Raw genomic sequence first — 24,259 nt, 5'->3', positions numbered from 1 at the left:
CCAGTGGTTGGATCATTAATGTGGAGATAAGGTTCATATACCTAATATATTGGTGCAATGTTATTTAGTAAATTAAGTAACATTTGTGTCAACGACGACTCCAATCATATATTGCGAGAATTGGGTGAAACTCTTGTCCCATAATTTTATGTGTTCTATAATGTTCTGCTAATAAATTTACTTTTCAAATATTTATTATGAAATAAAATTCAATCATTGTATAAACAGATTAGAATTTTTTTGAAAAAACATATTAACATATTTTTGGAAAGATCAGCTATATCTACGAGGGAAATGTGTAATCGCTATGCATGCATTTTCTTTGTTTTGGTATTTAATGATGTGATTATTTTATTTGTGAGACTATTATTATTTTACAAACAAAGATTATGAAGCTTTTATTGCTGTAAAAAAGTAGATAATTTTTTTGTAAACAGAATAGATCATTTTTTTTTGAAATATTTATGATAACGGACTCTAACGTTATTTTTTTCACGGCGACACCTTAAGGTTAGATTTTGTCGTTGATATATCCTCTTATTAATAATTTAACAATGACTTTTTTTTATCATAGCGACGAAAAATAGCAACATTAAAAGTTAGCCGTAAAAATCATGGAGTAGAATTTAATGTTTTCTTCAATTTTCCACAATAAAATATTTCGAATTCCTATTTAATTTGTAATATATTGTTGATTTTGACATATTATATGTTTTAAATTAATGATATAATTTAGTTATTTGTTAAATATTTCAGAAAAATAATAAAAATTAATAGCTGTATAATTAACTCTCTTTTCTACATGGCATTCGTGTTTTATTTTAACGTGACATGACTTTTTATAACAATAATTAAAATTCACTACACAAAGCAAGTAGAAGTAAATCAGTAGTTGGAAAGTTTCAAAAGACACAAGACTTACCAAAACCATATTTATCCCGAAAACTCTCACCATGCGAAAGAGAAATATATTCAACTGTGTGCGTTCAGTTCGTTAGTTAAGATAAACGGTCAATATTCAACCTCCACTTCTCACTTATTTTGTATATATATGTCTCAACTTTCCCACTCAAAACATACACTGATCATCTTCTTTGCACAATCAATCATCTCATTCACATCTCGCACAAATTAAAGTCTTCAATATGGCTATGGATCCAGATGCCTTAAGGACCCTTGTTGGGGTCATGGGTTTGTTATTTAACCTTTTTTTTTTCTATTTAATCAATACATATATTTATATATGCATGTATCCTCATTTGATCATTTCCATTTGTAGGAAATGTGATCTCCTTCTTCCTATTCCTCTCCCCCGTGTAATTTTCTGACCCTCTGCTATAGACTCTAGTTAGTATCCCACATCAACTGATGTGAAGTTTACTGATACTGATGAGTTTTACTGTTTGGTCTGCAATAAATTATATGTAATGATTTGGTGAATGCATGCAGTCCAACATTCATGAAGATATGGCAAGATAAATCAGTACAACATTTCAAACCACACCCTTATCTCGTGACGGTGCTCAATTGTGCATTGTGGTGCTTGTATGGCACGCCCTCCGTGCATCCCGACAGCCTCCTCGTCATCACTATCAACGGCATCGGGCTTGTCATTGAATTAATCTATGTTGCCATCTTCTTTATCTACTCCAACACCTGGCCCAAACGCGTAAGTTTTTAGTCACTACATTTTTTATACATAGGTCACGTCTTTCTTATTTGATTTGATTTGATTTGATTTTACCAGAAAACGATAATCATGTGCCTTGTCGGGGAAGCCATTTTCTTCATGGCAGTCATCTTCGTCACCTTCTTTTTCCTCCATGGAACCACGAATCGGTCCATGCTCGTTGGACTCATTTGCATCGTCATGAACATTGGAATGTACACAGCTCCCCTTACCGTCATGGTACCTATTAATTTGACCTAAATTTGATACGTATGTTTTTCACTATAGTTTATTCAATGACTCATGGTTGTGTGTAGAAACGAGTTATCAAGACCAAGAGTGTGAAGTACTTGCCATTCTACTTATCATTGGCCAACTTTGCCAATGGCACTGTGTGGTCCATGTATGCTCTTATCAAGTTTGATTCCTACATTTTGGTAATTACATTTTACAACTTTTCTTAAACTTAGAAACACTAAATTATATCAATTCGTAAATACATTAACATTAGTTGACATCACAAAACATATTAGTTCGATGATTCATGAATATAAGTCAGACTCAATATTAGAAACTACTAATATATTTTGATGTCAACAGATACTCAGCAAACTGACATGATTTTCAGTTCTCGGAGACAATGTGTATGATTTAATTTGATTGTGGTGTGTAGATTCCAAATGGTTTGGGAACAATATCCGGATTGGTGCAGCTGGGGTTGTACGCATTCTACTACAAGTCGACTAACTGGGACGAGGACGATAGTGTTACGGAAACGGAGCTCCACAACAAGGCCTAATTCTTCGATGCACGCATCATTAATAATCCTAGATGAGCGTTTGCTCTTGGTTATTCCTCTTCACTTATTTAATTTGATGTTGCATTCTCTTATATATGTAATCCCAATAATCACTACATCAATACACATTTTACCTTCCTTTGCTTTCTACTACTACATTTGCAAGCTTATCTTAAGCTAGTGAAATTTAACACATTTTTTTCTTCATGTAATCACATCTTGAATGAAAAGAAAATAAAAATGAATTAATAATGATAGAATGGAGATGAAGAATACTTGTAATTTTACACCAAGCAAAAGATATGAAGCAAACTAAGGTTGTTAATTAGCCTATATATCTTGTTGTTGTTACAAATCAAACTTTAATTTCACGGACCTCGTTTCGTACGGAAGCAGAGGCAGCCTTGTTGCTGGTCGACCGGGATCATTCCGCCACCCTTGGACGTATCGATGGCCTCTATCATGGCGATCACCTCGTCCATTTCGGGCCTCTTGTCCGGATTCGCATCCCAGCACTGCTTCATCACGTTTGCAAGGGAGCTCGGGCAGCATCTCGGTATTTCAGGCCTCAAGTTCTGTTGACAAGCACAGTGAGATCGAGGTCGATCCACACTAATCAGAAACGAGCAATGTCCGTTACCTGTTGCACGACCGCTGATGTGACCTCGGAGAAGCTGAGGTCGGGATATGGCATGGCGCAACAGTATATCTCCCACAGACAGATTCCGAAGCTGTAGACGTCGCATTTTCTGTTGTAAGGGTTGCCATTGAGAACCTCTGGAGCCATGTATCCGAGCGTTCCCGTCTCCCCTGTCATGTCGTTTGGATTTGAGGCTTCCACACGAGCCACTCCAAAATCAGCGATCTTAACTGTCCGCGACTTGTCCAACAACATATTCTCGGTTTTAACATCTCTGTGAACAATCTTCTGAGAATGAAGGTAACTCAACCTACAAGGCCAAAACAAGATGATGCTACGTGTAAAAAATCAACACGAAAAAAACTGCAAATTAACCGAACGAGGAAGGTACCCTCTAGCCAGATCGAGTGCCATCTGCACGACAACTTTGAACGCTAGCTTCTTTCTCCTGAACTTTATGAGGTAGGATTTCAACGCACCGCCAGCAAGATATTCCACAACGACGCAACAAATGTTACTAGGCATGCCGATATGGCCGTTTTCTGTTTGAATGTTGAGCCCCAAAGAGCCCATTGTTGCACCTAAGAACTGCAATTGGATGACATGGATGCTTAAACGTGATTTCTTTCCAATATCGACAAAATAAGGTGCAAGAAATAGCAACGGAGATCGACCTTTGTTACATTAGGATGATCGAGTTTATGCCAAACAGCAACTTCTTGAGTGAAAGCTGCTCTAAGGGATTGGACTTCAGCCTCTGTCCGGTGGCCCTCTTCCCCCCAATCGAGCAGTTTAACTGAGGATCGCAAAACACTACCGAAACATTAATAACCACACTAACCTCAGCAAAATGTTGAATAATCAATAGGGAAAAAGGAGTGATAGACTGATACTAGCTGCTAACAAAGTACTATGACTGTGATGCAATGAAACAACAAAAGGCAAAAAATTCCAAAAACATGAACTATGATAAAAGTTAACATCACATGATGTATATAAAGTTGTAATAGAAAGCCAAGATCCTGCATTCTAGGTAGAAGTTAAGTGTAATGTATCTTCACTTAATCACTACAGTTAAAAAACATTAAAATAATAGGCCTTTCTTTGCCAAGACTAAACAACTCTTTTTTCCCCTCATATCTATGTTGAGAGATACATACTACAAGTCAAAACATTAAAATAAAATGGTTCAATCATATGAAAGCTAAAATACAAGATTAAGTTATGTCAATCATCTTCAACCCCACCATTAGTCATGGATTCCATTACACAACTCTCAATTTCTTAAATCCATACACACATCCACACACAAAAAGGGAAAAAGGTCAAAAAAAATTAACTCCCAAACAAAATTGGTGGAAAAAGATGAAATCTTTGGAGTTCTTGGAGCTACCCCACAAGGGAACAAGGCACATTACAAACTGACATATCAAAAGGAATTAATTTTTGGACCAAACTAATGTCTTGGGCCATCATCAAGACTCCATCTTTTCACATTAATCCATCAAAACTGTGACAAATTTACAGAAACAAGATTTCTTAACCATGAATATGCATAAAGTTTACAACTTTATGATTGAAAAAGATAGAGAGAGAGAGAGAGTGACCGGCGACATCTTGGCCGTCGTAAATGCCACGGTGGACAGTGGCAAAAGTGCCACGTGCAAGGACTGTCTTGATGATCAGCTTAGAAGGGTCAATCTCCCATTCCTGCCTCGGCCTCCTGAGGGCGGCGGCGGCGGCGGAGGAGGAGTGAGAAAAGTCGTGTTGAGTGTTTCTGTTATTCTCCAAAGTCAAAGCCCTATTCAAATGGCGGTCGAGCTGCTCATCCAAGCTCTTCAAATCGATCTGGTCTGCCCTCACAAACCCACTGCTGCTGCTCTTCTCCATTTCTCAACTGGTTCTTGGAGGGTGTTGGTGCATACGACAATCAAAATCGAATCTTGGTTTTTGGTTGATTTGATTTATGGTGGGGTGGGAAATGGGGTTGAATTCATTTGGAGAGTAAATATGATGAGAGAGCAGCGCCATGTGGGCACATGGAATTGCCTGAGGCAACGTGTGTGTATGACCCACATTTGACTACCACTCTATTTTCCTCATTCAAATCCTCTAGTACTGGAGTACTTGTTAGTGCAATCTCATGTTGTATTTTACTACTTCCTCGTCCCACTTTAGGAGTCCCACATGACTTCGGCATGGATTTTAAAAAACGTACAGAAATATTGGTGAAAAGAGATAGTGAAACGCGAGTCTTATTTTTTTATATTAGTTTTATAATAAAATGTGGATGGAAAAATGTTAGTGAAATGTGGAGCCTAATACCATTTATGGAATATTTCAATCCGGACTTCTAAAGTTGGACATCCAAAAATGATAAACCGGAACTCCTAAAGTAGGACGGAGGGAGTATTAATTTTCCTCGGAAATAAGGACCATGCATAGTTAAATCGAAATCGTCGATTTCGTCAGGAAACAGATCAACGGTTCTGATTTTCGAATTTCAATTGCCTCACACTTGATAAACTGGAACCACATATCGGTTCCATCAGTGTGGTTTCGTAACTTTTGAAATTGTAGTTGATGGTTAAGCAGCTGATTTTGGTCAAAAACAAAAGAAATGAAAAAAATTGATGAAAACGGCTAAAACTGTCTAATAACCAATAGTTATGGTTACATTTTTTGGAACAAAACTAAAATTCTTGAACGTGTCACGTCCTAAAATATTTATGTTTTAATTTATACTCTATTGTTAAATTCTCTCAATTCTGTCCCACATCGACTTGGTGATGATCCAATCTAATCTATATAAGTGTGGATAACCCTCCCCCTTAAGAGGCCTTTAAGGGGTGAGTGGCCCATTTCTAATATGGTATCAGAGCGGACCCAAGTCGATGATGGATTTCTCTTTATTTCTTATCTACCTCACGAGTGGAAGACCGATGTCCTTTCCGGCCCACATCGATGATGGTTCTCTCTTATCTCTTGCATTGCCTACCCACGTGATGGGTATCCATCTTTAATCACTCGCGCGTGACACTGATTTTGATCTAAAATTGGAAAAAAATCGAAAAAAAAACAGCAAAACCCGCCAACAATTATGGATTTTTGAACTAAATGTGATTCTTGAACTAGCGTCTTCCCAAAATGTTTGTGTTTTATCACATCATCTTTACATGATGTGGACTGGTATAGAACCTTTTATATTCTGCTTGAAGCTGTAAATCTTTTATAGGAGTATTTCATTTTTTATGTGGTTATTACTAATTTAATTAGACTCCATGTTAGCACCGACAAATTATAGTATACCGTACCTAGTTGTACGTACGGTACGGATAATATATGCATTTAGAGTTTGAACTTTGAATATAGTGAGATTCCGATTTCCACATAATTGAATCATAAAACACAGAAATGTACTAGTAGTAATAAATTTGAGAGGCACCAGGTGCATTAACATAGTTACAAGATCAATTTAGGGAAATTTTGTTAGGAAATAATCACGAACAAAGAAAGAAATTAATACATAAATTATTTATCCAATTTAATATTATGTGTCTCTATATTTGATAGCGATATCAATTCAAAGTGCTTAACTATAGTAGTAATCTTTTGGTATGAGTTATACAATGAAAAAACTCTATGTTATAGAGTTCTCTTATCCTAACTATAAACAAAAATAAATCATAATTATAATAGAAAACTAACAAATTATACCCCTCGTTAGAGTATAAAAAGAAGTTAAATTAATCATAGTATGAGTTTTTGAAACAGTATATTATCTCCACGAGCCCATTAATTTGAATTGAAACTTGGGCCACATTTAAGTTATATAGCCCACGTGGATCTTTATCCTCTGCATGTCATTTACATTTATTTATCTAAAATATAAATATGAAATTTTAGTAAACTTTGATAGAGATTTTAGATCTCAAGTAATGCATAATACAACGCCGTTGACCTCTCACTTCAAATTCAACTTTTAAAAAATTATCAAACTTGTGGAAAATTCATTATAAGGTGTAAGTTTATGATACAATGATCAAATTTTAAATTAGTTCAAACTATCAGATTTGGATCAAAATTTGTGATTTTAGAGACCATTTTCCAACAACAATTTATTACACAACTATCATCTATCATATTGCTGCTTTTTAAAATGAATCAAGATTTTCAAACTCAAAAATTAGTGGAGTAATTTGCAAAGGATGCCACATGATTACCTTACTCTACATCACACAAGCACGTGCTATCACGTGCTTCATCCCAAAGATATTTTTTTGCTACATTCATCAAAAAACAGGAATCTTAACCGTTAACTAACACAACACAATGCTTGCCACAACAAAACTGGTATCATCTAGCTCAAATCCTCCCACTCCACCTCTATTCTCATCGGATTCCAAACAATCCCAGATCATCTCCGTCAACCGCCGCAATCTTCTCGCTTCTCTCTCTTTAACTCTCGCTCCATTTCTTACACTCGATGAATTCAAGAACTACTCACATTATGCACACGCCCGTGGCCTCTTCCAAATGCCCCCTGTTCGCCTCGTAAACAGGTATAGTTTCTCACCCCAAAACAATTTTTTAGCCATTACTTGAGTTTAATCTTGCTTTAATTTCACTTTAGACGACCAATTCAAGAGTTTCTTTGTTACATGTAGATGTAGGTTTTTAAGTTGCAAAGGGTTGAAAAATGCGATCTTGGTTTGTGGGTTGTGTTTGTAAAGGTGCTATTTGGTCTCAGTATTGTGTTTACTTATTTTTGGGGGTTGAAAAGTGTGATCTTGATTTGTGGGTTGTGTTTGTAAAGGTAACTATTTGGTGAGAGCAGGGGAGTCTCAGTAGTACATGTTTTGGGGGTTGAAAAATGTGATCTTGATTTTTGGGTTATGTGTGTAAAGGTGTTAAGAATCTTCAACTTTGTTAATAGGTTTCTATATGGTTGGAAAAAGTGATTTTGATTTGTGGGTTATGTTTGTGAAGGTACTATTTGGTGAGGGCAGGGGAGTCTCAGTATGAGGGTTTGGGCATAATCAACACGAATCCGGTTGCGAAAACATCGGTGGATAATGGGCTGTCTGAGAAAGGGATCAAGCAGACAGTGAGGGCTGCATTGGAGTTGAAATCAATAGGGGCATGTGAAAGCAATTGCTGGATTTGGCCTTCTATTACTCAGAGGGCTTATCAGGCTGCTGAGATTATTGCTTCTGTTAATGGCATTTCTAGAAGGTTCTCACCTCCTATTTGCTTTTCTCATCCCACTTTGCTCATTTCATTGCTTTGAGTTTCTAAGCTACATCGCGTGTTGAATGTTGCCGTGTTGTGCGTTTTATCTTGTTCGATGTGCTCTTGAATGTGTGGTTGAAGTCGTGTTCGAACTCTGAAATAGAATTACTTTGTTCTGTCTTGAACTAGAGAATGGCAAATGCAAACTTATCCTTTTTAAGAGTAGATGTGATTAATGGCACAATACTGAAGTATGAGAAAAGGAATTTTGCTTTTTACTACTACATTATTGCACTTGTCCTCAAAATCATGTGAAATAATATGTCACTACATGTTTATTGGCAACTATCTAGAATTGATCAAAAATTGGGATGAGAAGCTCCGAATTCAACAATGTAAAATGCTACTACATTGTTGCAGTTATATAGTACCCGAATACAGCTTCTTGGATGCTCGAGGATTGGGCGCGTACGAAGGGAAAACACTAGATTCAGTTTCAGAGGTAAAAAAAATACTACTCCACGTAGTGCTAACTGCTAACCTTAATAGCTGCCTTCCTATCTAATAGTTTGTGGTATAAACCATGTTAATTAGGTATACGCCTCGGATAGCCTCTCCGCGAACATCAAGCCACCACCAGTAAGCGATGGAACACCAAACGAGAGCGTTCAAGATGTGTTTGTTCGCGTGACACAGCTGATGTCGATTCTTGAGACTCAATACTCTGGAAACACGGTCGTTATAGTCTCCCCAGATTCAGACAACTTGTCGGTGCTGCAAGCCGGGATGGTTGGGCTTGAACTAAGAAGGCATATGGATCTTGCTTTTCGTCCCGGTGAAGTGAGGCTTGTTGATGCAAGCAGCATACCAGCCTACAAACCGCCTGCATCTGCAGTTTACAAGTGCTTCAATCCTCCTAACTGCACTTGATACTCTCATTTAGTCTTTTTCTTAATCCTTGTATATTTTGAAAACATTATGAAGCAAACATCTTAGTTTCAGTTTCAGTTGTTCTTCACTATGTACAGATAGTATATGACAATGCATGAAATTAAGGTGATGTTAAATTAAAGAAATTAAATTTGTTTTTCTGATTACATATTTACACGAAATAAAATCGATATAAAACCAGAGAGAATTCGAGAAAAATTCCAAATTTATTATTATTAATTCAAGGGATGAAATAGTAAATTAGATTTATTAGTATTTTATTTAAATTATGGTCCTATGCACTATTCAGAAAAAAAGGTGTTGAGTTGAGAATTGCATCGAGTAAGCAACCAATTAATCTCGTAAATTAATATTTTTATATCTAATTGTAATTTAATAATACTACTGAATTACATGATTGGTTGGTAAGCCTATTTGGCCGACTTACCTAAACCGACCTAACAATGCACAATACTTTAAAAAGAAAATAAAATTACTTATTTCCATAAAATAAAGAAATTCAGATTCATGGTAATGCATAGGCCTGCTTAATCGGTTCTCCGGTTCTCGGGTACCCGGAATCGGAACCGGAACCGACCGGGTAATTGAGGAACCGGGAACCGGTTCACCGGTTCCGGTTCCGGTTCCGGTACCGGTTCTAATGTTTCTAAAAAGTTCCGGTTCCGGTTCTACCCGGAACCGACCGGTTCTTACCCAGAACCGAATAATAAATCAATTTTAGATTTTCAATTTTAAATTCTAATAATATTATGAATATCAAATATAAATATACTACATAACTTTCCCTAATAAATAATAATATTACAGGATCTTAATCTTACGGTAAGTTTAACTAAATTACTCTTATTTATTATCTTATTGGAATATTGGTTGTATACTAGTTAGTATTTTGTTGTGTTGATTTTATTTTTTAGGTGTTATATTTTTTAGGTATTAATTGAATTATTATTTTTAGGTATTGGATGATAAATATTATTATCTTGTTGATTTGTATTTTTGTGTGTTTATTTGAATTTGTAGGTATTAATTGCTATATTTCTAGATGTTGAATTATTTAAAAAAAAAAATCAAAAACTATAAATCGGATTCGGTTCGTAACCGGAATCGGCCGGTTCTTACCCGGTCGGTTCCGAACCGGAACCGATCGGATCCGGTTCCGGTTCCGATTCTGGGATTCATGAAAAATTGTCACCGGGTACCCGGTCAAACCGGACCGGATAGAACCGGAACCGACCGGTTAAGCAGCCTTAGTAATGCAATTCACTTTTCCACGTAATAAATTGGGGGGTGTTCGATCTGCAAGATTGTATACGAATTAAATTTGTAATATGTTTAATTTATTAGATTCAACTCCATAAATTAATCCTAGATAAATAATCATGGGATAATTAGTCATAGCTAATCTCCAATGACTAAAATAATCTTACAATTCAATCATATTATATCTTATTATTATTTTATCTTTGAATCCGAACACCACTTAAGTACCACTTAAGTACATGTGAGGCAATCCTATAGAAAAATACTAAGTGTTTCATTAAATTACTTTTATTTAGGCTTTTGTTTAATACTTACCCATAAAGGCGATTAATAGTATATAATTAGTGATAATGTTGTAAGATAATAGGATTTGACTAATTTTTTGGATGTATTAAAATGAAAAAAATATAACTATTTTTTAAAATACAGAAAGTATTGATTATTATTTACTTATTTTAATCATTTTACTACGCGTAGGATTGCCTCATGACTTTGTTTGGTTAATGAATAAAATGCATTATTCTCCCAGTTTTCTTTTCTTTTTCTCTTCTTCAATACTCCCTCTGTAAGCCAACAGGAGTCCCGGTCACTTTTGCGCATTCATTTTATAAAAATGATAATAAATAGTTAAAATAGAGAAATGGTAAAGTAAGAAAAATAATAATATTGAAAAGAGTCTTCTTAATATTATTTTCTCTATTATTTTACCATTCTCCACTTTAACTATTTATTACTCCCTCCGTCCCCGATTAAGAGTCACACTTTTCCATTTTTGGTCCGTCCCCAATTAAGAGTCACATTTCATTTTTAGCATAAATAGTAAGTAGGCCCCACATTCCACTAACTCAATTCACTCACATTTTATTATAAAACCAATAAAAAAAATGGGACCTACATTCCACTAACTTTTTCAACTAACTTCTTTTTATATTTCTTAAAATTCGTGTGCAGTCAAAGTGTGCCTTTTAATCAAAGACGGAGGGAATATAATTTTTATAAAATGAGTTTGCAAAAGTGATCGAGACTCCTTGAAACTTTACAGTATTTATTTATTTTAAGTTATCCTATGAATATATTTGACTGGAGCTATAGTATTTTGCATCGAGGTAAAACTAAAAGAGTAATCGCGGTAATCATTTATAAATGGAAAAGAAAATTACTGACAGAGCCCAAATTCTGTTTTCCCTTCCCAGGAAAAACAAAAACTTGAAATCTTTAATCTTGTCGGCCTCAAAATATAGTTTCTTGCTTATTCGATTTCTACACACTCACTTCATAATTCCGCTTGACCAATTGTTGTTTACTTTCAATTGAGCTCAGTTTAATTGGGAGTTCAATCGGAGAAATGAACATCAAATCTTGAATTCACAGCTGAAAATTCAAATGGCGATCAAAGGGGTTGATTTCAAGTGGTATGTCTTCACTGCAACTTTTAATTTCCATTTCGCTGAGTAAATCAAGCAGAAACTTTAGTTTTCGCTTTTGATTTTGTTTTTGTTTTTGCTTGTTTCTTCATGACTGTGTAGTTCCTATCTAATTTCTTGAATTTGGGTGAATATCTATCTAGGGTTCCAATTTTTATGGTTTTCACTTCTGGATTTTGAATTTGGGTTCTAATTTCTTGCAGGTATGATGGGTTCTTCTTGTCTATGCTAGCTACAAGTGTGTATCCTTTTGATGAATGGATGTTGTAGAATTCATTTCTTGATTAATGATATCTTTTAGTTCTATCAATTTCAGATATTGGGATGTTATGTATCTGTAAAATCTAACAATATTTTGTTCATGATTGATAGAATATAAAAATGATTATAATTCATCTTGTATAGTTTCCTTGACTGAATATTAGAATCATTGTGGCAATCAATTGGAAGAGATACCATTCATGTGCGAACCCGTTGCACATATGGATTGTGGTGAGCTTGCTAAGTTTTCAAGAAGGCTAAATGGGGTTTATTGAAGAGAGTATTGAGGTTGTTAATAATCAGTGTGTTTTTTTCTCTTCATATTGTTAGGTTGACTATACGACTGTGTTCATTTTCCGGCTCTTGATGTTTGTGGATAATGGGTTGGCTGCTGGAATGGGATTGTAAGGACCTTTCTTCTCCCAGCCTCGGTTTTATTCATGATTATATTGTAAAATTTACTAGGATGTGTGGTTTATAGTTCTTTGCCGTATTTATTTAGGATGTAACATATTGATGTAAATCTTGGTCTCAACATCATAGTAGAATCGTGGATTAGTAATAGTAAGAGGTCAAGCTATATATTTAAGCTATATAGTAAGTGGTGCGTTTAGATAAAGAATAGTAACAGATGTTCATTCATTGGCCAAAATGTTCAAATTCTGGAGATGCTTTTACTCGTCTTTTCTTTATGTAATAACCTTAGCCTTGTTGACAATTGCTCAGAGATCTCGGTTGGCAGCAGAGATATAAACGTTTTTACGGAAGGATTGTTGTGCTGTCCGTCCTTGTTCTGCTACTTTATCCCTTCCTTCTGGCTTGGACGGTCATCGGTACTCTTTGGTTCAATCGTTCAAGAACCTGCGTAAGTCTCCCCTTGTCTCGTCTGAGCATGAGCTAGTATATTACACTGCGGTAAAACTGGAGCGGATATAATGTTTAGAACCATTTTTCAGTTGCCAGAAGATGGTCAAAAATGGGGTTTCCTTATTTGGCTGCTTTTCAGCTATTGTGGACTCGTGTGCATTGCTTGCATCTGTATGGGAAAGGTTAGAGATGCCTTTAGTTAGACCTCACCTTACTTTGTCCGAGCTTTTGCAAGCTTCTTTTTGCACGTGAATGAGCCTATAAGATGACGACGCTAATGTCATGTGTTTTAACAGATTGTTCGTTTTAACAATTTTTTATTCTAAGTTTATCATCCTTCATATCGTGCAGTGGTTAACAAGGAGACAGGCACATCAATTGCGTGCACAACAAGGGATCCCCGTTTCAGAATATGGAGTAAGTTCGTTTAACTTCTTGTTCATTCAATAGCTTTAAACTTGTATGTGAAAATTTTACTACACTTGGTCAAAGTGGTTCTGGAACAATGTTTTCGCTCGGTATTCCATGACTATGAGTTCACTAGCTTTTACGAGCTTTGTCTTTATTGGAACCTTCACATGTTGTCTTTGTGGGGAAAGATTGCATATGTTGAAACTGCACCGAGTTAGGACATTTACGTTGCTATAAATAGAGATTAAATGTCAGTGGTTCTCAGTGATAGTGGTATAATGTCGATTTTGATACCGAATCATTCCCCCTTGAATATCACTGATCGTTCACTGTGCAATACAAGCTGTGTCTAACCTTTTTTCCCCTCGCTGGGATGTTTCTCCTATAGATTCTCGTCGACATGGTTAGAGTGCCAGATTGGGCCGTTGAAGCTGCTGGGCAAGAGATGAGAGGGATGGGTCAAGATGCAGCAGCGACGTACCACCCAGGACTTTACATGACCCCAGCTCAGGTAACGAACGAGCAAAACTCTACCTTCGTCTTCTAATGAATGAGCTACTGATTTTTTTTTGCACACAGAGAGAAGCAGTGGAGGCACTCATTCAAGAACTTCCAAAATTCAGGCTCAAGGCAGTTCCAACTGATTGCAGTGAGTGTCCAATATGCTTGGAGGAGTTTCGCGTTGGAAACGAGGTAAAAAAAAGGTCTAGTTTAGTCTAACAAAGGCGACGTTGGTGTGTTTACAAGTCCGAGTAAAGGATGATACACTGTCTGTTGCAGGTTCGAGGTTTGCCCTGTGCTCACAATTTTCACGTGGAGTGCATCGACGAGTGGCTCCGGCTGAACGTGAAATGCCCCAGATGCCGTTGCTCCGTCTTCCCGAACCTCGACCTGAGTGCGTTGTCGAACATCCCCACTGACACAGAGAGGCCGCCGCCCTCTACCAACGTTGTCACTGCTGCTCCATATGTTAGAAACCAGACTCCTAGCCAAAGCTATCTGTTGAGAATGCAGGGGTTTCTCCGTCCCGTACGGTCGGAGAACGGCAGTGAGGGGGATGCTGCAGAAACACAGTCGAGCCGAGGGACGTCGCATAGCTCGGAGCATGTGCGAGTGGTTCTCGACGAACCGGCTCCGCCTCTGCCTTGAGTCAGTTACTTTCATTCTCGTTAGCCTAACCACCCTAACTCGATTGCTTACCGTTTGCAACCGTCTCCGGCCGTTACCTCTGTTGTTACTTTACAAGCACAGTACTCTCTACTAATGAATGAAAAAAAAGGCTGAATTTTGTGTATCCTTGAATCTTGACATCAGACAACATCACTCTGTTTACTTTTGTTTATTGTAGCTGCAAAATAATGACAAAAAAAATTCTCAGACTAAATCAATAATCTTGAAAATAAGATTATATTAGAAGAAGAAAAAATCCTAAGCTAGCTAGTTTCATTAAAATACAAGGATTTGGGTCTCGATTTCCAGTCCTCTACACAAAATGGCGATTTTGCCCATGTAATACACTCAATTGTACACCCTTCGTCCCATTAAATATGCAATATTTGAGAATTAACACGAGTTTTTATGTAGTATTGTTTTATGAGTTAATAAAGAAACAGTAAAGTAGAGATGAAAAAATAGAGATAGAGATGTTTCCATTTTAGGAAACGTTTATTTTTTATGGAACAGTGCTTCTTTACAAGCACAGTACTATTGATACCTACTAATGAATGAAAAAAAGGCTGAATTTTGTGTATCCTTGAATCTTGAAATCAAGATTTTGTTATATACTAAATCAAGAATCTTGACATCAAATATCATTGTTATAGCACTAGTCATTTACTCTGTTTACTTATGTTTATTGGAGCTGCAAAATAATGACAAAAATAATTCTAAGACTAAATCAATAATCTCGAATCGATTTTTCCCATGTAATTTATACACACAATTGTATAAGTCATTTGTAAAAAATAGTACTCTCTCCCTCCGTCCTCTATTAAGAGTCACACTTTTTCATTTCGGTCCGTCCTCAACTAAGAGTCACACTTCATTTTTACCATAAATGGAAAGTAGGTCTCACATTCCACTAACTCAATTCACTCACATTTTATTATAAAACCAATATAAAAAAAATGGGTTTCACATTTTACTAACTTTTTCAACCAACTTTTCTTTACATTTCTTAAAACATGTGTATGGTCAAAGTGTGACTTCTAATGGGGGACGAAGGGAGAATTTAAAAAGAGTAAAAATCATTTATAACAGCATATGAACTCATCTTTCAAAATCGGAAATTGAATGGATATAACAGGCGATTAAAACTTTCCTTTAAATCTTGAAAGTCTCCATTTAATATATGGAAACTAATTGAATTTAAATATGGAAAGTTTTTCCCGTCGCCTTAATTTATATATAGGCCTAAGGTCCTAAGTCTTGTGTCATGTGAAAAACGGAGAGTATAGAAGAAAGGCAGGCATGGAGCGATTCAGAAGTAGCGCTGGAGAATATAGTAGACGAAAGCATGGAAGAGCAGGTGGAGGAACTGGAGGAGATATTAGGGCAGCGATGGAGCTGCTATGACTACCCGACGACGCTGATCCAATCCACTCATCGACTAGCAACCGGCGCCCTGTCGTCGGTGGAAGAAGCGGTTGATCTTGTGCTCGCTCATCTCGAAGCGCCGCGGGACTTGGCTCACCAACTCGCTCCCGTTATCGCTCACTACTTCCGGATGTTGATGCGGGAATGGCTGGGTGAAGATGACGGAGATGGAGATGAGATTCTCTCCCAATTCAGGATGCGTCTCTACAACAACGGCGATGATGGAGAAGAAGAAGAAGAAGAAGAAGAAGAAGAAGAAGAAGAAGAAGAAGAAGAAGAAGAAGAAGAAGAAGAAGACTGCTGCGTATGTCTCGAGCGTCTGCACTCTGGCCTCGTTGCGACTTTGCATTGTCGCCACGAGTTTCACGGGGGCTGCATACGGAGGTGGCTCTGCCGCGGCCGGAATTTCTGCCCCCTCTGCAAAGCTGCGGCTCTCCGATAGGGTTTGGAATGTAATCCCGATATAATGTAGATTGTACACATAATTCTCATTTAAACCATAACTTCAATTATGGTGTAACAAAATCCAATATTCTGCTATTTCACCTGTAAAACCCTATTATTGAGTTACAATGTGCAATTATTTTTCAGAATAGACAAAGATTGTTTTGATAGTGCATCATGACTGAGTTGATCTGAATCTCTTTTTTCTTTGAAAACGCATTTATCTGAAATCACTATCTAAACTCCGATGACTCCTAATTAAAGTCTTTACTTCTCATATCACCAAATTCCTTTCTTTTATTATCAAAAACACACTCTCTCTCAAACGGCAAGCCAATGGAAGAAGGGATCAGATCCCCTACTGTGTAGCAAAACACAGCACACAGTGCTGTGGTCTAAACGCACAATTTTGTTAATGAAACGCACCTGCCAACTTAGTTATCAAGCTTGACTTTTTTATATTAATATGTTTTGTTATCTAGCATTTAATCAATCCTATTTTTTTATTCTGTTTATATAAGCATAGTTTTGTATCTGACGTAATATTAATATGTTTAGTTATCAAGCATTTAATCAATCCTATTTTTCTTCTTTTTCTTGTTTAATAAGTTTATTTTTATTCAGTTTTTTTATTTAAAAGTTCAAAACACAAAATAAACCAAAATATCATTATAGTGAACTAAATATTTTAATAAGTAAATACTTCATTATAAGTTATAGTGTTCTAAATCGCTCTTATAGTTATTTTAATAGTAAACTAAATTTGTGTTCACATATTATGTGTTTAATACTCCCTCTATTCCATAGTAATAGGGGCATTTCATTTTCTGCACTCGTTTTGAAAAAATAATTATAAATAGTTAAAGTGGAGAAAAAGTAAAGTAAGAGAGAATATTGTAGATAAGACTCTTCTCTATATTATTCTCTATCTTACTTTACTTTTTCTTCACTTTAACTATTTATAATTATTTTTTCAAAATGAGTGCGCAAAATGAAATGTCTCTATTACTGTGGAACGGATGGAGTATTAGTTATACTGTGATCATCTTCATATATACTTCCTTCGTCCCCTCAAAATAAAAACATTTGAAACGACACGAGTTTAATGCAAAATTGATAAAGTAAGAGAGATATAAAATGAGAAGTGTGATAGTGGAAAATGAGTCACGTCTCATTAGAAAGAAAGAAATTTCCTGAAAATGAAAGTTTCTATTTTACGGACAAAAAATGAAAGAATTTCTATTTTTAGGAGATGAATGGAGTATATATATATATATATATATATATAGGGGTGCGTTAGGCTCCTTTGCACCCTAAGTATCCTATTTCCTTCTTAATCTCAGCCCTTGGATCCTTGAATTGGATGGTTGTGGTCAATGCATTATTAGTCTATAATGTTGCATTATTAGCCGATGTGCATTATTAGAATGAAAATGTGCATTATTAGTCTATAATGTTGCATTATTAGCCGCTGTGCATTATTAGAATGAAAATGTGCATTATTAAATGACATGTGGCATTAATCTAACCGTCAGATGACAAAATCGTGGGGCTAGTATATATATATAGGGATGTACTAGTATAACAACTAATTTTAAAGTTACAACGTACATCCAACCACGTGCTGCCATGTGGCACGAAAAATGCAATACACATTTGTAGAAGCTATAAATAAATTTCGGCGGATTGCATTTTTGTTATATGCAGATTGCATTTTTATCATTGAGTTTTGCATTTTTGATATTGACTGTTTAATTTGCATTTTATATATAGACGAATTGCATTTTTATATGTGAAAATGCAAAACTTAACAATAAAAAATGCAATTTATGTGAAAATGCAAAACTCAACACTATAAAATGCAATTTACATACAACTAGAATGCAATCTGCGAAAATGCATATACAACTAGATTGCATTTTTGTGTTTAAAATATTGCATGTTTTGTGCCACATGGCAGCACCAGATTGGATGTACGTTGTGACTCTAAATAAGGGGGCACCCTAGTGCTCCCCTAGTTTTGTTTAATATTTATTTTTTACATAAATATCGAATGTGATAAAATATTAAATTTAATTCTGACATATACATAAATAAAAAGGGAACATATTAAAATATTACGTCAGATACTATATAAATAGAATAAATATAGGATTGATTAAATGCTTGATAACTAAACATATCAATACTATAAAAAATTCATGCTTGATAACTAAATTAATTGGCAGGTGCATTTCATTAATAAATTTGTGTGTTTAGACCACAGCACCTGGTGCTGTGTTTTGCTACACAGCAGGGGATTTCATCCCATGGAAGAAAGTGTCCACGGCCACGTGGGCTTCGCTGAGGCCAGAATTTTTGTACGGCTATTAAGTAACCTAAATTTAAAGATTGACCTAATTTTTTTTAGTTTGTCTCAATTAAAATTCATTATTTAAAAATAGAAATTATTTTATTTCTATTTTATTCCAACATAAATGCTTGATTTTTTTTGGTCAAAAAGCAACTCATAGTCTTTTTTACTTAATTCTGTGTTAATTATTTTATTTTTTATTTCTTACTTTATTATATTTTTATCTCTCATATTTTTTCATTTTACTTTCTCCAATTAACTCAAATAAATATAGTTTTCTTAAAATTCATATCCAAAAGAAATTCATCACTTATAATGTGATATGTAGTACCCTAAAGTATCTAAAAGAAAGAGCTAGAGTAGACATTTTAAAAAGTTTACCGAATCTTTTTCCCGAATCAAATTCTCAAGTCTAAACCTAATAACACTCCTTTTTCTATATGGAAAAGTATACTTCTCTAATAATAAAAAGGCCAAACTTAAGCTCAAAATCTAAAGAATTCTAACAAACTCAAATTCTATCACCAAATTCCTTTGTTTTTCGTATCATAAACTCTCAAATTGTGTCTCTCAAGGCAAGGCGGTGGGAGAAAGTAATGAAGGCAGCGTGATTGATCTAGTGAGCATATTTGCGCGGCGATGGAGGGAAGATTTCCTGATGACGATATTCATAGAAGCGGTTAGTCTCGACGAACAACTCTCCAACGTTGTTCTTCCTGTCAGCCATGAAGACGATGGTGGCGGAGATGACGTTCTCGCTCAATTCAACACGTGTCACTACAACAACAATGAAGATGATGGAGAAGAAACGGATAACTGCTGTATATGTCTTGAGCGTCTGCACTGTGGGCTCGTTGCGACTTTGCACTGTCGCCACGAGTTTCACGGGGAGTGCATAGGGAGGTGGCTCCGCCGTGGCCACAATTTCTGCCCACTCTGCAAAGCTACGGCTCTTAATTAAGTCATTGTGTTTAGTGTTAAAACTCAACTTGTTCATGCGTTTTTCTTAAATATTTGCACTATAAGTTTTGAATTAATTATGAATAACTCTTATACATCTCCAACAATAATCTCTGTATTCTTAATCCAAAAATATTGCAAGATTGTACATATCAACCTCAAGTCCATTTAGTTTTGATGAATTTGAGTTGGTGTTCAATTTCCTTTCATGTTTTATTGCCTTCGGTGTTTTAATAAAATACTTAAGTAAAAGCTTGCAACCTATTTCCCCTGCCATCACCTCTGTTGTTACTTTACAAAATTACAAGCACAGTAGTCTCTACTAATGAATGAAAAAAGGCTGAATTTTGTGTATCCTTGAATCTTTAAATCAAGATTTTGTTATGCTAAATCAAGAATCTTGACAACATCACTCTGTTTACTTTTGTTTATTAGAGCTGCAAAATAATGACAACTAAGTTAGTTAGCTTCATCAACATACAAGGATTTGATCTCGATTTCCAGTCCACTATACAAAATGGCAATTTTGCCCATGTAATTGTATAAGTCATTTATAAGAAATATTTTAAAAGAGTATAAATCAGTGTTTTATTAAGAAATTCACTCCGTCTCATTTATAACATCATGAAAAGCAATATTAACTCATCTTTCATAATCGAAAATTGAATGGATATTAACAGCCGATCAAAATTTATCATTTCAATTTAAAAAAAAAAGAGACTCCAATATGGAAACTTTCCTTGAGCGAGCTAGTAGAGCATAATTAAATTTGAAAGTCTCCATTTTATAAACGGAAATTATTGAATTTAAATATGGAAAGTTTCAGTTTCCCCTGGGCTCTTTACATATAGCCCTAAACCTAAGTCTTGTGTCAATAAGAAATAATTAGTTGGTGAAATTGTGATAAATGGAGAGTATAGTCGAGTATGAAGGCTTGAGTGATGATGATGTTGCGCTGGAGAATATATAGTATAATAGAGGAGACTATGGAAGAGCACGTGGAGCAAGTGATGCAGATATTCTTCATAAAATTTCATGCTCCAAGGGAAAGGGTATTTGAGGAGGTATTATACCTTCTTTTATTTTGATGAGGTATCTTTACCTCTTCTTGATAGAAAAGGTATAAAGTTAGTTATTTTATTTGCTTTTTGAATTTACCTTCTTTCCTTGGAGTCCATTACTTTTTAAGAAGGTATAATAACCTTTTTGAGGAGGTAAATGAGAAATATACTTTCTCAATGTACCTTTCCCCCTCGGAGAATAAACTCAAATTCAAACTCTCAAGGCAAGGCGATGGGAGAAAGTATTCAAGGCAACGTGAATATTGATCATCTACAGAGCATAGTAGAGCGGCGATGGGCCGAAGACAATTACCTGCTGAGGATGTTCCGAGAAGCGGTCATCAGCCAAGGCCATTCTGGCTCAATTCAAGACGCGTCACTACGACAACAATGGCGCGACAAATGAAGATGATACAGAAACGGATAACTGCTGCATATGTCTTGAGCGTCTGCACTGTGGCCACGAGTTTCACGGGGGCTGCATAGGGAGCTGGCTCCGCCGTTTCTGCCCCCTCTGCAAAGCTACGGCTATTAATTAATTAAGTGATGTTATTGTATTGTGTTTAGTGTTAAAACTCAACTTGTTCATGCGTTTTTCATTGCAAGTATATATATGAATTCAGGGTAAGTTTTGATCCCAATGATTAAAAGGCCATTCTATGATTTGGAAGTCGAGTTCACATAGCAGCAATATCCAACAATAAGTTTGTTTCTGGTCAAATCTTTTCCAATAGGTATCTTTCTACTATTCTGCATCGAAATGTTTGGAAAGCTTGTAACAACTGAAGCTGAAGCTATTATTACTCCTAATTGCGACTGATGGAGTATATATCAATGAATTAAGAAAGGGTAGAAATCTTTTTAGTAATGGAGCTGAAGTTATAAAATTTTCAACAGCTACATACAAATCAACCGAATTTAAGAAAAGTGAAATCAGAATTAACAGCCAAATAAGAGCAATAGTTTAGGGCTCTCCAGAGAGAGTATAAATGAGAAGTTGTTAAAATAGCAAGCGTGAATAAAAGGTTAATGATATTAAATGCCAAGAAACAAACAGCAGATATCAAAAGGCTTATTAGTAGAGGTATATGTTGTCCGAAAGTAGAGATACACCTAATTTAATTATTGAAAAGGCATTAATTAATATCCCAAATTAATCACAATCTAAACCCCAAAAAGATAATGACAATCAAGAATCTGTCCTTGTTCCATATGGTATAGTTAAATAGACTCCCAAATCAAACTCTAATTTACTTCTCAAATCACTAAATTCCTTTCCTTCTTCTTAAGGTCATGGCCATGGAAGAACGCATAGCCGAGTCGGAGAGGATAGCAGAAGAAGCTATGGCTGAAGTGGTGAGGACAATATTTAGGAAGCGCCTCCTGTCCGAGCCTGGCCCTATTCCCAACTACTTCGGCCCGCTGACGCCTGATTCCAGCGAAACCCATTCCGCCCCGTCTGAGGATAAAGAAGATGACCTTTTCTCCCAACTCATGCTCATCGTTACAACGGCGAAGAAGATGATGACTGCTGCATATGTCTCGAGCGTCTGCACCGTGGCCTCGAGTTTCACGGCTGCTGCATAGGGAGGTGGCTCAACCGTGGCAAGCATTTCTGCCCCCTCTGCAAACCTAGGGCTTTTAATTAAGTGATGTTCTTCTATTGCATGTGGTTTGTGATCACATTCATATTTAGTTATTTGCATACTCCATCTCATGTTGGGGTTATTATATATATGGAGCTTTATTTTTGTTGATTCATTAGATACATTGATTTAAATTTGGAGAGTTGGTTTGGATATGACTTTAGTTAGAAACAGTGACAATCATAAATTTAAATAAGTCGGTCACAAGAAACAGCGATATTCCAGAAACAGTGATCACACATAAGCAAATATAGTGGGATGAAAACAAGAAATATAAATAAAAACTATTTCTTCTACATTAAATTTTCTTACTTTAACTATTTATTATTTTTTTTTTCAAAACACGTGCCCCGACACACATTTGGTGATGGATCATTCTTTGTTTTTATTTATATGCAGCATAATATGATCTGTCTAGCTTCTAAATCAGTCAAATAACAACAAATATTTGACCATATTTCAAATTTCAACTCATGTTTACCTACCATGTCAGCATTTCAAATTTCAGTCTCATCTCAGCACCTGCAATAGCATTAGCGCCAAAATCCGCCCCAACTTTCTTCACCATTTTTAAGTTTTTAAAAACAAAATATTAAAACCTACATAATATTAATTGCAGAAAAAACACAACGAGAAAAAACTAGAAAAAAAGGTACAAACAAACTTCAATAATTACAGGACCAAATTTCTTCGATCATATCTCGCTGGAGTTGAGCATGGACTTCTTTCTCGGGCATTAAAGTATGTTCACATATAAACTCATGGAACTCAGAAATATTTATAGTCTTATAGAGTAAAATACATGTACTATAAAATTTAAAAAAAAAAATCAAATCCGGGGGAAGAAACGCCGCCACAGCCGCGGCTCCCTTGGCGGCCTTCCTCCTGCACGAGCAGCAGGCGAGAGCCCTAAATAGATTCCTTATGGGTTACTTGAACATCAAGTAACAATCCATCGTATGTCTTGGGAAGAAAGAAACCAATCAAGATTTGACTTGTCAGATCATTCATTCAATTCCTTTCCTTCATCTCTTTTTTGTCATATCGTAAACTTTGTATGGTTGTAATGGAGAGAGACGAAGTGGTTGAGATAATAAGCCGTCTCGCGACCGTGGTCGCCAGGCAACTCATCTACGCTATTTCCGGCCACCTTGAGAGGCGGCTTCGGGAATGGCTGGGAGTCGAAGAGGACAGTTCCGACAATGAGGTTCTCTCTCAATTCGAGACGCGTCGCTACAACAGTACCGGCGATGGTGGAGAAGAGGCGGATATATGCTGCGTATGTCTCGAGCAGCTGCACTGTGGACTCGTTGCGACTCTGCATTGTCGCCACGAGTTTCACAGGGAGTGCATTGAGAAGTGGCTCCGCCGTGGTCAGAATTTCTGCCCCATCTGCAAACCTAGGGCCCTCCGGCGACCTATTGTTTGATTGGATGTATTTTTTCAAATTTGGAAGAGTTAGGGTTTTGGACAAATTGGTAATTGTCGTTTTTTTTTTTTGGTATATATGTATGCAAATATATTTTCAAATGGTTGCTGTTTATTAAGCTTAGTTGGGAAAAAGTAAAACAAGATATATTTAGAGAGATGAGAATATAATTGTTGTTGCATACACATATTTATTCATACTATTATTGTTTTGATTTATAGATATTGCCTAATTTTTTAAAATTTAGAATAGTTTAA

General features: G+C 35.9%; 4 protein-coding genes across 4 annotated transcripts; 3 read left to right on the top strand and 1 right to left on the bottom strand.

Moving 5' to 3' along the window:
- The first annotated feature begins 1,063 nt into the window (after nucleotides 1–1,063).
- On the top strand, nucleotides 1,064–2,621 carry ATVEX1 (Nodulin MtN3 family protein). Its single transcript, XM_048110241.2, has 6 exons — nucleotides 1,064–1,191; nucleotides 1,280–1,316; nucleotides 1,450–1,669; nucleotides 1,748–1,909; nucleotides 1,987–2,106; nucleotides 2,343–2,621. Exons 1-6 carry the CDS (start codon nucleotides 1,146–1,148, stop codon nucleotides 2,466–2,468), a joined length of 711 nt encoding a protein of 236 aa, XP_047966198.2. The 5' UTR covers nucleotides 1,064–1,145; the 3' UTR covers nucleotides 2,469–2,621.
- A 71-nt stretch (nucleotides 2,622–2,692) lies between these two features.
- LOC125212429 (serine/threonine-protein kinase 52-like) lies at nucleotides 2,693–5,155 on the bottom strand. Its single transcript, XM_048112602.2, has 5 exons — nucleotides 4,716–5,155; nucleotides 3,783–3,904; nucleotides 3,500–3,696; nucleotides 3,109–3,418; nucleotides 2,693–3,043 (listed from the first exon to the last, which is right to left on the bottom strand). The coding sequence occupies exons 1-5, from the start codon at nucleotides 4,996–4,998 to the stop codon at nucleotides 2,837–2,839; spliced, it is 1,119 nt and encodes a 372-aa protein (XP_047968559.2). The 5' UTR covers nucleotides 4,999–5,155; the 3' UTR covers nucleotides 2,693–2,836.
- A 2,268-nt stretch (nucleotides 5,156–7,423) lies between these two features.
- On the top strand, nucleotides 7,424–9,347 carry LOC125212608 (Phosphoglycerate mutase family protein). Its single transcript, XM_048112820.2, has 4 exons — nucleotides 7,424–7,670; nucleotides 8,098–8,343; nucleotides 8,761–8,842; nucleotides 8,935–9,347. The coding sequence occupies exons 1-4, from the start codon at nucleotides 7,441–7,443 to the stop codon at nucleotides 9,268–9,270; spliced, it is 894 nt and encodes a 297-aa protein (XP_047968777.2). The 5' UTR covers nucleotides 7,424–7,440; the 3' UTR covers nucleotides 9,271–9,347.
- A 2,385-nt stretch (nucleotides 9,348–11,732) lies between these two features.
- SIS3 (SUGAR-INSENSITIVE 3) lies at nucleotides 11,733–14,808 on the top strand. Its single transcript, XM_048111424.2, has 10 exons — nucleotides 11,733–11,963; nucleotides 12,179–12,217; nucleotides 12,401–12,467; nucleotides 12,567–12,640; nucleotides 12,963–13,101; nucleotides 13,193–13,285; nucleotides 13,455–13,520; nucleotides 13,903–14,025; nucleotides 14,094–14,207; nucleotides 14,295–14,808. The coding sequence occupies exons 1-10, from the start codon at nucleotides 11,935–11,937 to the stop codon at nucleotides 14,661–14,663; spliced, it is 1,113 nt and encodes a 370-aa protein (XP_047967381.1). The 5' UTR covers nucleotides 11,733–11,934; the 3' UTR covers nucleotides 14,664–14,808.
- Nucleotides 14,809–24,259: the final 9,451 nt, after the last annotated feature.

Source organism: Salvia hispanica, chromosome 3, assembly GCF_029641045.1.
Source record: "Salvia hispanica isolate PSC_SH4W2 chromosome 3, Shi_PSC_v1, whole genome shotgun sequence".
NCBI classification, from domain to species: Eukaryota; Viridiplantae; Streptophyta; class Magnoliopsida; order Lamiales; family Lamiaceae; genus Salvia; species Salvia hispanica.
The sequence above is the reverse complement of the archived record's forward strand: the minus strand, read 5'-3'. Positions and strand labels throughout refer to the sequence as shown.